Below are 14,194 nucleotides of genomic sequence, written 5' to 3'. Positions count from 1 at the left end.
CTAGGCCTATTGGTTTGAAATCTATACAGAGATTTTTGGGTTTTGCCAATTATTACAGGAAATTCATTAAGAATTTTTCTGTAATTGTTAAACCTCTAACCGATCTCACCAGGAAAGGTGCGAATACGGCCCAGTGGACTACTGAGGCCATTGAAGCATTTGAGTATCTCAAAGAGAGGTTCAGTTCTGCCCCTATCCTTATGCAGCCTGATGAAACCAAGCCTTTTTTGGTCGAGGTCGATACTTCATCGGTGGGGGTCGGAGCAGTTTTGTCTCAGGAGAACAAGGGTGGAGTACATCCTTGTGCCTTCTTTTCGAAAAAAATTTCAGAAACCGAACTGAATTATGATGTTGGAAATCGGGAGTTGCTGGCTATTAAACTTGCGTTTGAACATTGGCGTCATTTTTTGGAAGGCGCTAGATTTCCTATTCAGGTTTTCACAGATCATAAGAATTTGATCTATCTGGATGCTGCCAAGCGCTTGAATGCCCGTCAAACTAGGTGGGCACTTTATTTTCTCGGTTTCATTTTTCTGTTACCTATATCCCTGGTACTAAGAATGTTAAAGCCGATGCTTTATCTCGTAGCTTCTCTCCTACGGTCGGTGCCAAGGAGGAGGAGAGCATTTTACAGAAAGGAGTTGTGGTGGCGGCTTTGGACTCCATTTTGGAGAATGGGATTCTGAAAGCTCAAGATGATGCTCCATCTAACACTCCCCATGGGAGGTTGTTCGTGCCTACAGCCTTTAGGAGAGATTTGTTTGTGGAGTGTCATGAGTCTCGGTTGGTAGGTCATCCAGGAATTTCGGAGACTAAGAGACTTATCAATCGCAGTTTTTGGTGGCCTGGATGGCAGAAGGAAGTCATCAAGTGGGTGCATCAGTGTACTGTGTGTGCTAGGTCAAAGGCTTCACATACTCCTGCTGCGGGGTTGCTTTTCTCTCTGGAGGTTCCTAGTGTGCCTTGGACGCATCTCACAATGGATTTTATTACTGATCTTCCTGGGTCCGAGGGTTTTACTGTCATCTGGGTGGTCGTGGACCGTTTTAGTAAGATGTGTCATTTGGTTCCATTCATTAAGTTGCCCTGCACCAAGACACTTGCTAAGGCGTTTGTTAAGGAGATTGTCAAGCTCCATGGCGTTCCCACGGATATTGTTTCTGATAGAGGACCTCAGTTTGTGGCTCGCTTTTGGCGTGCTTTTTGTGACAGGTTGGGAGTCCATTTGTCATTTTCGTCTGGTTATCATCCTGAGTCTAATGGACAGAGTGAAAGAAAGAACCAGGATGTTGAACAGTTTTTGCGTTGTTTTGTGGCGGACAATCAAGAGGGGTGGTCTGAGTTTCTGCCTCTCGCAGAATTTGCTCTTAACAATCATACATCCTCCTTTGCTGGGTGTTCTCCTTTTTTTTGTTGTACTGGGAGACATCCGTCTTTTGGTTCGTTCTCCAAATTGGGGTCCGCGGTGACGGAGGAGGAGAATTTTTCCGGTGATTTGGAGAGAGTTTGGACTAATGTACGTTGCAACCTTCAAGAGGCTAACAAGAAGTCCAAGAAGTATTTTGACAGGAAACGTAAAGAGGTTTTGTTTACTGTGGGTGACATGGTTTGGTTGTCCTCGAAGAACCTGCGGTTGAGGATTCCCTCTAAAAAACTGGGTCCTAAGTTTGTGGGTCCATTTAAAGTGCTTCAGGTTGTTAACCCGTCTGCTGTTAGGTTGGATGTCCCTACTTCCTGGAAGATTAATCCTGTGTTTCATGTTTCCTTGTTGAAAAAGGCTGACGTATCTGATAGGGACGCCACTGTCACATCTCCTCCCTGTGGTGGAAGACGGCGAATATGAAATTTCTCGTATCTTGAATTCTAGATGGCATAGAGGGAGATTACAGCATCATGTCTCCTGGAAGGGTTTCGGTCCCGAAGACAACTCCTGGGTAAGGACGGATGATGTCTCTGCTCCTAGGCTTGTTAAAGCTTTCCACAGGAGGTTTCCAGATAGGCCTAGGCCTGGAGGATCCTCATAAAAGAGGGGGTACTGTTAGAAACCTCCTGTTTCTTTTTTCTATCTTGTGTTTTGCGGTCACGTGACCATCTGCCTTTATATTCCAGCTCCGCCCTTCTGGCTGTGCTGGACTTCAGTGTTTGACTGTTTCACTAGCCTGGTGATTCGGTGCCTTTCTCTGTCAAGTTCGCTTGGTCCTCTGGGACCTCTAGTACTTTTTTGTCAGTTTGTCTTTTTGTGTTCTGCAACAACTTCTCTGTTTTGGAGGTGTCCCATTTTTGTCCCAGTCTTTAGTTCTTTTAGGGACCCCTCCCTTAATTCTATAGGTCTTCTTTCAGACTAGCCGAGGACTAAGGCGGGTCTGTTCACTAGGAACAGGCAGCCCGCTACATCGTAGGGATTCAGCTTAGTCTTACTGTAGGGACAGCTTTCCCCTATCTTTCCTTAGTTCGTGTTGCAGATCATAACAGTCACGACCTCCCAAGGAAAAAGACACTGGGCTATAGCTGATGAAGCTCTTAACCCCTCTGGGTCACTCCCACTCCTGCCCCCTGGCTGGACCTAAATCTCCACCCCTGGTCTCTCTCAGCTACAAACTCCAAAAACTAAAATGGGCTATAGTTGTTTAATGGACAGTCCTAGGGAGCCGGTTCTGGTGTCATCGGATCCAGCCGGACCCCTGCTATGCGGGGAGACCAAACACAGTGGCCCTAGGGGTTTCTGAAAGGCTGTGCCGTGTATCTCCCCATCCCTATGCGCTAGACTGTTCTGGAAGCTAGAGTGACATTCCTTCTGTTCATATGATTTGAAAAATCTATTTGGTGTATCGCTGGGATGTATCGTATTCCAATAACTCGGTATTGAATTATACTTGTCTAACACAAAGGACATGCCGCATGGCTGGGGTTCACAGGGGGTCTTCCTGTGGCAGCTCCATAGCAGAAGGTGGGGGTTTTGTCACTCACTGTCCCTCAGCCCCCTCGCTTCTTGTTAGCTGCAGAAGTGTCCGATTACTGCTGTACATTGTAGACCTCTATGACAATGATTGACATGGGATTATATCTTCAATATCTTCACATAGGCATAAATTAAATTTATGGGATCAAAAAACTAAAAATTGGCATGTGCAGATATATTCATCCCTTTTGCGATGAAGCCCCTAAAATTTTTTTGGTGCAAGCAAATACCTTCATAAGTCACATGCTTAATGAAAGGAAGTCCACTGGTGTGCAATCTAAGTGTCACATGGTCTGTCAGTATATACACATCTTTTCTGAAAGACCACAGAGGTTTCAACACCATTAAGCAAGAGGCTCCAATAACCAAACAACATCATGAAGACCAAGGAGATCTCCAAAAAAGTCAGGGACAAAGTTGTTGAGAAGTACATGTCAGGGTTAGGTTATAAAAAAATCCCAATCTCTGATGGTCTCCCTGAGCACCATCAAATCCATTATCATCAAATGGAAAGAACATGGTACCACAACAAACCTACCAAGAGAGAGCCGCCCACCAAAACTCTCTGCCCAGGCAAGGAGAGCATTAATCAGAGAGGCAGCACAGAGACCAAAGGTAACACTGAAGGAGCTGCAGAGTTCCCAGAGACTGGAGTATTTGTCCATACGACCAAATAAGCCGCACACTCCATAGAGGTGGCCTTTATGGAAGAGTGGGCAGAAAAAAACATTTACTTACACAAAAAAATTGTAAATGCTCATTTTGAGTTTGCCAAAAGACATGTGGGAGATTCCTCAAATGTATGGAGGAAGGTGCTGTGATCAGATGACACCAAAATTGAACTTTTTGGCCACCAAGATAAATGCTGTGTCTGGCACCAAATCAACACAGCTGATCACCCCAAGAACACCATCCCCACAGTGAAACATGGTGGTGGCAGCATCATGCTGCGGGCATGTTTTTGGCAGCAGGGACAAGGAAAATTGTCCAAGTCTAGGTGAAGATGGATGGAGCGAAATACAGGGATATGCTTTAGCAAAACCTGTTACAGTCTGTTAGTGATTTGAGACTAGGACGGAGGTTCACCTTCTAACAAGGCAATGGCCCAAAGCATACTGCTAAAGCAACACAAGAGTGGATTAAGGGGAAACGTGTAAATATTTTGGAGTGACCTAGTCAAAGCCAAGACCTTAATCTAATTGAGAAGCTGTGGTCAGACTTGAAGATTTCTGTTCACTAGAGGAAATAACCTAACTTTAAGGAGCTGGAGCAGTTTTGACTTGAGGAATGAAAAATCCCAGTGATGAGATTAGATAGCTCATAGAGACTTATCCAAAGCGAATTGTAGCTGTAATTGCCTCAAAATCAGGCTTTTCAAAGTACTGACTTTAGGGGCGGGAATAGTTATGAAGGTTTCAATTATTTTGTCCTATTGTTGTTTGCTTCACGAAAAAAAAAAGAAAACCAGATATTTACAGTTGTAGGCATGTTCTTTACATGAACTTATGCAAACCCTCAAAAAACTGAAATTCCAGGTTGTGAGGTAGCAAAACACTAAAATGCTAAGGGGGTGAATAGTTTCGCAAGCCACTCTACATGCATAAAAGCCATATTATAAAAAGTTAAATTACATAAAAGTAGATATTTGCTTTGAAGATCAACCTTATGGTAAACAAAACATGCAAGTTTAAAGAGAGCCTGGCAGTATGATGTTGTAATGTGAGGTAAATACATGGCTGTAATGGTGCTGTAATGCAGATTAAATTGATACCTTTGGTGAAGAAATCCCCTTTATTGTTCTTCTTTAATCACCATTTGAAGACTTCTGCTAATTCGATTTCGGTGCACAGGACTGTATTCTGGGTCTTTTCCTCCCTGTCTTTGATTCCCCAGCCCACCTGCCTTCCTCTGGTTTTTGAATGACCTGCCTCCTCTGTATGAAATCTCAGCAGTGACCAGTCAATCAAAGACTTCAGGCAGAAGAAGGGTTTAGGGAATCACAGACAGGGAGGAGAAGACCACTGTACAGTCCAGCTCCTGTGCACCGAAATCTAATTAGCAGAAAACTTCAAATGCTGATTACAGAAAAAATAGAAAGCGGATTTCTTCACCAAAGGTATCAACGTAATCATCATTACAGCGTCATTACAGCCATGTGTTTACATTATAAAATTGTGATGACAGGTTCTCTTTAAAGTATACACAATACATATGCTAAAAAATTTTATCCATTTGATTTACATGTAAAACATCCAAACATAACTATTATAGGTAAGGGTAAATCAATGGACATTTGAACATACTTTCAATAAATCAATAGATGGTCTTCTTTCTCCATCATGAATTTTCCTGTCAAAAACTCTTTATTGATTTTTTGCCTTTGTAAAGTTCCTCACCTTTCCTTATCCAGTTCTGTTTTCATTGTCACACTGGACCGACTTTCCACACGGCGTTTCTTCTGAGAACTGTCTGTGTATAATGATGATGTTCCAGAAACCCGACCCAAGACAACAGAGGGATCAGGAGGACCAATCCCTGAAGATGTATACTGATTATATAAACCAGGAATATCACCTTGCAGAGCTGAAATAGAATGAAGCCATGTGAGTGTTAGTTAAACTTCTCAAAGAAGAAGGTTGTTAGAAAAGTCTGATTTACATAAATCAGTAATGCAGTGTTCATTTTTTTTTATTTCTTCTGTAACTAGCGTTCTAATGTATACAATTTGGCTAGTGTTGTAGTCTAGAGATCATGGATTCTTTTTACAAAGTTTGATCATCTGCTCTTATGGTGACATCCTGGGAATCACATGCTTTTTTGATCCCTTAAAGGGGTCACCAGATTTGCTTGTGTGATCAAACTGCATGGACTGTACCACACAAGTTCTCTACAGAAAAGTCAGAGAAAATGGTGATAGAAACTTTCATCACAGTTACTGATGATTAGAGATGAGCGTTGTTCGACTCGAACTGTTCGCCAATCTCAAATTTGAGCTGTTTTGGGCGGTGTTCGAGCCGTTCGGCGAACACGAACGATTTGAGAAAAATTCGGCTGTTCAAGGTTATGTTCGATAACTGTTCGTGCACCAAAATCATAACTGGATTTTTTCTCAGTAATGATGAAAATTAATGTTAATACGCAGTTTGAGTGTACAGCGGGGTGGGGGGAGGGGCAGGGGATGGATCTCTGCAGGAACAATGAAGATCTCCATTTTTTTTTTCTCTTTCCCGCATTTACAGTGGGGAGGTGCAATCTGTCAGCCTATCAGCAGCGCACACACGGAGCGAAGTGCTTTTTTTCACACAAGCAAGGGCATGTGTCATTGGCAGTGTATGTCACATGTCCTTGCTGTTATGTTCTGCTACCAGAGCTAAGGAAAGAGAGGAGATCTGTCCCTACGATAGAACTCAGCTTAATCCCTACGATGTAACAGGGGACCTGATCCTGCGATCAGACCTGCTAAAGTCCTAAGCTAGTCTGTACGGAGACCTATAGATGTGGGGAAGGAATCCCTACAAGTACTAAGGACTGGGAGGAATAAGGGACACCTCCTAACAGAAATAGTAGCAGACAGACGAACAAACAAAATATATAGAACATAGAGGTCAGTAGACCAAGCAAACTAACAGAGCAAGACACAGAGCACAGGCTAGCTAGAAAGTAGATATACAATGAAGTCCAGCAAAGCCAGAAGGGCGGAGCAGGCTTAAATAGGCCAACAAGGTCATGTGACCAGCAAAGGAAAAAAAAACCTAAGAGCAAGGTTCTAACAGTACCCCGCCTTCTAAGAGGGTCCTCCGGATCCCCTAGGACCAGGCTTATCAGGAAATCTCCTGTGAAACGCTCTGATAAGTCTGGACGCGGAAACATCATCCGACCTCACCCAAGAGTTATCCTCGGGTCCAAAACCTTTCCAGGCCACAAGATACTGCAAACTACCTCTATACAGTCTAGAGTTAAGGATGCGAGAAATTTCATATTCCCCGTCCTCCACCACCGGAGGAACAGAGGCAGAGGCGTCACAATCCGATACAACAGCTTTTTTCAACAGAGAGACATGAAATACCGGATTAATTCTCCAGGAGGTAGGAACCTCCAACCTAACAGCAGATTGGTTGACAACCTGAAGCACCTTAAAGGGCCCTACAAACTTGGGACCCAATTTCTTAGAAGGAATCCTCAACCGCAGATTCCTAGAGGACAACCAAACCATGTCACCAACAGCGAACAAAACCTCCTGTCGTTTCCTATCAAAGTAGTCCTTAGATTTTCTGTTGGCCTCCTGAAGATTACCACGCACATCCGTCCAAACTCTCTCCAAATCACCGGAAAAATTCTCCTCCTCAGGCACGGCAGATCCCAACTTGGAGAACGACCCAAACGACGGATGTCTCCCAGAACAACAAAAAAAAGGCGAACAACCAGCAGAAGAAGATGTATGATTGTTCAGAGCAAATTCAGCAAGTGGCAGAAACTCAGACCACCCCTCTTGATTGTCTGCCACAAAACAACGCAAGAACTGCTCAACATCCTGGTTTTTCCTTTCTGTCTGGCCATTAGATTCAGGATGATATCCGGACGAGAACGATAAATGAACTCCCAACCTGTCACAAAAGGCACGCCAAAAACGAGCCACGAACTGAGGACCCCTATCAGAAACAATGTCAGTAGGAACGCCATGAAGTCTGACAATTTCCTTGACAAAGGCCTTAGCGAGAGTTTTAGCGCAGGGCAGTTTGACAAAGGGAACCAAGTGACACATCTTGCTAAAACGGTCCACGACCACCCAGATGACAGTAAAACCCTCAGAGGGGGGAAGGTCAGTTATAAAGTCCATAGCCAAATGTGTCCAAGGAGCACTGGGAACCTCCAAAGGACAAAGCAACCCCGCAGCAGGAGTATGAGAGGACTTAGATCTAGCACATATAGTACATTGACGCACCCACTTAATGACTTCCTTCTGCCATCCAGGCCACCAAAAACTGCGACCCACCAGTCTCTTGGTCTCAGAGATTCCGGGATGACCTGCCAACCGAGATTCATGACACTCAACAAATAAATCTCTCCTAAAGGTCCCAGGCACAAACAACCTCCCATGGGGAGTGTTAGATGGGGCATTCTCCTGTGCTTTAAGAATCTCATCTTCCAAAACGGAGTCCAAAGCAGCTATCACAACACCTTCTTGTAAAATGTTCTCCTCTTTCTCAGCACCGATTATGGGAGAAAAACTGCGAGACAAGGCATCCGCCTTAACATTCTTAGTACCAGGGATGTAAGTAACGGAGAAATTAAACCGCGAGAAAAACAGTGCCCACCTAGCCTGACGGGCATTCAGGCGCTTGGCAGCATCAAGATATATCAGATTCTTATGATCCGTAAGAACCTGAACGGGAAATTCCGCACCTTCCAAGAAGTGGCGCCAGTGTTCAAATGCGAGTTTAATAGCCAATAATTCCCGATTACCAATATCGTAATTCAGTTCAGTCTCCGAAAATTTTTTTGAAAAAAAGGCACAGGGATGTAATCCATCCCCGTTATCCTGAGACAATACTGCGCCAACCCCCACAGAGGAAGCATCAACCTCAACCAAAAACGGCCTAGTAACATCAGGCTGCATAAGGATGGGAGCAGAGGTGAACCTCTCCTTGAGATACACAAAAGCTTCAATGGCCTCAGAAGACCACTGAACCGCATCAGCACCTTTCCTGGTGAGATCAGTCAGAGGTTTGACAATACTAGAAAAATTTTTTATGAATTTTCTGTAGTAATTGGCGAAACCCAAAAACCTCTGTATCGATTTCAAACCAATAGGCCTAGGCCATTCCTGCACAGCCTGAACCTTAACCGGATCCATCTCAAAACCTTTGCTGGAGATAATGTAGCCCAAAAAACTAATTCTCTGTACAGCGAACTCACATTTCTCCAGCTTAGCAAAAAGCGAATTGTCCATTAATAACTGTAATACCTCACGCACGCTCCGCCAATGAGACTCCAGATCCGGCGAATAAATCAAAATGTCATCCAAATACACAACCACATTTTTGCCAATCAAAGGTCTAAGGATGTCATTAATCAGATTCTGAAAAAATGCAGGAGCATTAGTAAGACCAAAAGGCATAACCAGATTCTCAAAATGACCCACAGGAGTGTTAAAAGCAGTCTTCCATTCATCACCCTCCTTCATGCGCAACAGATTGTATGCCCCCTTAAGGTCAATTTTAGAGAACCACTTGGCCCCCATTAACTGGTTAAACAGATCAGGAATCAATGGCAGTGGGTAAGGATTGCGTACAGTAATTTTGTTAATCTCACGAAAATCCAGACAAGGACGTAAACCGCCGTCCTTTTTTTTTACAAAAAAAAATCCAACCGCCACAGGAGACTTAGAGGGCCTAATGTGACCGGCGGCCAAACTTGTCTGTATGTATTCCTCCAAAGCCTTCCTCTCAGGAATAGTAAGGTTAAATAAACGACTTTTAGGAAGAGTCGCTCCAGGGACAAATTCAATAGAACAATCATAGTCTCTATGGGGAGGCAAAACCTGCGATTCCTTCTCAGAAAAAACTCTCCAAAAATCCTGAATAGGAACAGGCAATTCTCCCCTATCCAAAGCTGCAATACGCCCGTTACAACACTTGTCATAACATTTATGGCTCCAGGATTTAATTTCACTGGTAGACCAATCCAGTACAGGATTGTGAAATTTTAACCAGGGCAATCCCAATATTACTGGAGAAGGCAAGTTATTCAACACTACCAAATCCAATTTCTCATGGTGAACACCATTAATAGTGAGAGGAAATTCACAGACCTTGAGAGTAATATTCTTCAAAGGGGAACCATTCACAGAAACCACAGCAATGGGGGATGATAAAGGTTCAGGTTTTAAATTGAGTCTTTCCACGAATCCCCCATCAATTACATTCAGAGTAGACCCGCAATCAACAAACACCCGAAATTCCATTAATTTTTTCTGAGCAATCGTGGAAGCAGCTAAAAATATACCCTTGGAATTTAAACAGGCAATACGGGCGTGACTGACCATTTTTTTTTCTTTCTTCATACGAAGCTCACAGCCTTTAATCAAATGACCAGATTTTCCGCAATAGAAACACAAGCCTTCAGAAAATCGACGGTCTTTTTCTTGAGAGCGAGGTGCCACCGATCCAATCTCCATCGGTTCACCACTGTTAGTACACACATTCTCAAAACCAGAAACTGACATAGCAGAGGATTTGCTCTCATTAACCCTTGCACGCAGTCTTCTATCCACCCGTATAGCTAATTGCATAGCCTGTTGCAAATCTTCAGGTGTAGGATAAGCAATTAGCAGGTCTTTAACCCTTTCACTGAGCCCAGCAAGAAATAGACTTTTCAGAGCAGAATCGTTCCACCCTGTTTGAGTAGACCAACGACGGAAATGAGTACAATATTTTTCCACATTACGTGATCCCTGTTTTAAACGTCTCAACTCAGCCTCAGCTGATGCGACACGGTCAGGATCATCATATAATAGTCCCAAAGCAGAAAAAAAAACTATCCACTGATCTGAAGCATGTATCACTAGGTTGCAAAGAAAAGGCCCACTCCTGAGGCTCTTTGCGCAAAAGTGACATTATGAACCCTACGCGCTGGGATTCATCCCCAGAGGACTTAGGTCTCAAACGAAAATACAATAAGCAAGCATTTTTAAATGAAAAAAATTCTCGGTGTTCACCAAAAAATAAATCCGGCAAACATACCTTAGGCTCCAAGAAATGTGCTCCAGGACAGTTACTCACGTGCTGACGGAGCTCGGCCACCTCCAGAGAGAGTCCCTGCAGGCGATGAACCAAATCCTGAACCGACACCATGATGGAACAGAAAAATCTTTCCTTAGAGAATTTGCTGGCTGGACTTACTGTTATGTTCTGCTACCAGAGCTAAGGAAAGAGAGGAGATCTGTCCCTACGATAGAACTCAGCTTAATCCCTACGATGTAACAGGGGACCTGATCCTGCGATCAGACCTGCTAAAGTCCTAAGCTAGTCTGTACGGAGACCTATAGATGTGGGGTAGGAATCCCTACAAGTACTAAGGACTGGGAGGAATAAGGGACACCTCCTAACAGAAATAGTAGCAGACAGACGAACAAACAAAATATATAGAACATAGAGGTCAGTAGACCAAGCAAACTAACAGAGCAAGACACAGAGCACAGGCTAGCTAGAAAGTAGATATACAATGAAGTCCAGCAAAGCAAGAAGGGCGGAGCAGGCTTAAATAGGCCAACAAGGTCATGTGACCAGCAAAGGAAAAAAAAACCTAAGAGCAAGGTTCTAACACTTGCCCTATAAGACCAAGCCATTTTCCCCGTCGCCACCATTTTCTCACTGCTGCAGCTGCGTGTTAGACGGCACCGCTGTTGCTGTGTGCGCTATACCTTGTTAATTTCAAGCCAATTTTCGCACAAATCTACAGATAGCTTGGGAGTAGGAAATAGTTGTGATTGCAGTCCTTTTCAGGACTAGGTTACATCAGTTCCTATCAGTTTTTGCCAGGCAGGTCTGTGCCAGTGCTGTGCAAGTTTTTTTCACAGCATTTGGCTGAATCTAGCAAAGCTAATCCTTTTTGGCCTATTGCAGAGTGTGTTAGTCAGTGGAGTAGCCTATCTGTGTTGCAAGATATACCACCTGTGTATAGAATACCAATTTTTTTAATGCACCTAGTGAAGTAAAATCTTTTGGGCATAGCATCATTCTATTAGTCCATCTATACTAACCTCCATAAGGTTGCAAATTGAATATAATTTTTTTCTGCATCTAGCTCTGAAAAAATATTTGGGCTTCTAGCAGTGTGTGGGACTTGCTCTATTAGTCCATCTATACTGACCTCCATCAGGTTGCAAACTGAATATATTTTTTTTCTGCATCTAGCTCTGAAAAAATATTTGGCCTTCTAGCAGTGTGTGGGACTTTCTCTATTAGTCCATCTATACTGACCTCCATCAGGTTGCAAATTAAAAATAATTTTTTGTCTGCATCTAGCTCTGAAAAAATATTTGGCCTTCTAGCAGTGTGTGGGACTTTCTCTATTAGTCCATCTATACTGACCTCCATCAGGTTGCAAACTGAATATATTTTTTTTCTGCATCTACCTCTGAAAAAATATTTGGGCTTCTAGCTGTGTGTAGGACTTGTTCTATTAGTCCATCTATACTGACCTCCATCAGGTTGCAAACTGAATACAATTTTTTTCTGCATCTACCTCTGGAAAAATATTTGGGCTTCTAGCTGTGTGTGGGACTTGTTCTATTAGTCCATCTATACTGACCTCCATCAGGTTGCAAATTAAAAATAATTTATATCTGCATCTAGCTCTGAAAAAATATTTGGCCTTCTAGCAGTGTGTGGGACTTTCTCTATTAGTCCATCTATACTGACCTCCATCAGGTTGCAAATTAAAAATAATTTTTATCTGCATCTAGCTCTGAAAAAATATTTGGCCTTCTAGCAGTGTGTGGGACTTTCTCTATTAGTCCATCTATACTGACCTCCATCAGGTTGCAAATTAAAAATAATTTTTTGTCTGCATCTAGCTCTGAAAAAATATTTGGCCTTCTAGCAGTGTGTGGGTCTTTCTCTATTAGTCCATCTATACTGACCTCCATCAGGTTGCAAATTCAAAATAATTTTTTGTCTGCATCTAGCTCTGAAAAAATATTTGGCCTTCTAGCAGTGTGTGGGACTTTCTCTATTAGTCCATCTATACTGACCTCCATCAGGCTGCAAATTAAAAATAATTTTTATCTGCATCTACCTCTGAAAAAATATTTGGCCTTCTAGCAGTGTGTGGGACTTGGTCTATTAGTCCATCTATACTGACCTCCATCAGGTTGCAAATTAAAAATAATTTATATCTGCATCTAGCTCTGAAAAAATATTTGGCCTTCTAGCAGTGTGTGGGACTTTCTCTATTAGTCCATCTATACTGACCTCCATCAGGTTGCAAATTAAAAATAATTTTTTGTCTGCATCTAGCTCTGAAAAAATATTTGGCCTTCTAGCAGTGTGTGGGACTTTCTCTATTAGTCCATCTATACTGACCTCCATCAGGTTGCAAACTGAATATATTTTTTTTCTGCATCTACCTCTGAAAAAATATTTGGGCTTCTAGCTGTGTGTAGGACTTGTTCTATTAGTCCATCTATACTGACCTCCATCAGGTTGCAAACTGAATACAATTTTTTTCTGCATCTACCTCTGGAAAAATATTTGGGCTTCTAGCTGTGTGTGGGACTTGTTCTATTAGTCCATCTATACTGACCTCCATCAGGTTGCAAATTGCATATAATTTTTTTCTGCATCTAACCCAGCCAATAGTTTTGGCCTAATACCACAGTTTGGCCACTCAGCTCTGCTCGGTTCCCATCCATTGTTTTTTTGTGCAAACAACTCCAGAGTTGTGAATTAGTTAACCACCAAAATGAGTGGAAAAAGGCCTGCTGCTGGTGGAAAGGGGAATAGGCGTGTTGGGAAGGGGAAAAAAGGTTGTGTCCGTGGGGTAGGTGTTAAAGCAACAGTAACATCTGCAGAAGAAAGACCATCTTCCAGCCAAACTAAAATGTCTACTTCTTTTAGCGGACAATGTGATAAGATCCCTTTCTTACGGCCACGCCAATCGCTACAAATTCCAGATGAGGCACAAAAACAGCAGGTGCTTCAACGGATATCAAGTGCTCCTTTAAGTGGGCTCTCCTCCACATCAACTTCAACATCACAAATACTCCAGTCCTCAAAGGTGTCACCCCAATCGCACTTGCTTCCTCACAGCTCCCAAATCTCCAGCTGCCCGTCTGAGTATGAGGTAGAACAGATGGTTGAGTCTGCAGAGCTGTTTACTCATACTATAGCCTGGGAATCAGAGGTCGACTCCAGCGCTTCTGTGAATCCAGACGAGGAAATGATCTGCACTGATGCCCAGAATCTTTATGAGTCGGATCCAAGACCAGACGCAGAAGGTTCTGACCATAATGTAGACCCTTATTCCCAAACTGTAACTCCTGTTGGTGGAGACAATGAGGAAGACGATGATGAGACTCAAATACCTGATTGGAGCGACAACTTTAGTTTTTTGTCAGGGCAGGATCAGGTTGGCTCTGAGGACGACGGGTGTGATAACGCACAGGGTGATGATGATGAGGTTGGAGATCCCACTTACTGTCAACCCACAGTCAGCCAAGAGATGAGGTCAGCA

General features: G+C 43.1%; 1 protein-coding gene across 2 annotated transcripts in view; it reads right to left on the bottom strand.

Moving 5' to 3' along the window:
- The window catches only part of APC2 (APC regulator of WNT signaling pathway 2), a 97,645-nt gene that overhangs the window by 41,109 nt on the left and 42,342 nt on the right, over positions 1–14,194 (bottom strand). For both annotated transcript variants that reach the window (XM_073686260.1, XM_073686261.1), the window contains exon 5: positions 5,356–5,542. In XM_073686260.1, coding sequence (XP_073542361.1) covers positions 5,356–5,542 — 187 coding nt within the window. The remainder of the gene's footprint in view (positions 1–5,355; positions 5,543–14,194) is intronic.

The sequence above is a fragment of the Phyllobates terribilis genome, unplaced genomic scaffold (assembly GCF_046119375.1).
Source record: "Phyllobates terribilis strain yellow unplaced genomic scaffold, ASM4611937v1 Scaffold_1__5_contigs__length_1240528914, whole genome shotgun sequence".
Classification (NCBI taxonomy): Eukaryota; Metazoa; Chordata; class Amphibia; order Anura; family Dendrobatidae; genus Phyllobates; species Phyllobates terribilis.
This window is presented reverse-complemented; position numbering and strand designations above follow the sequence as displayed.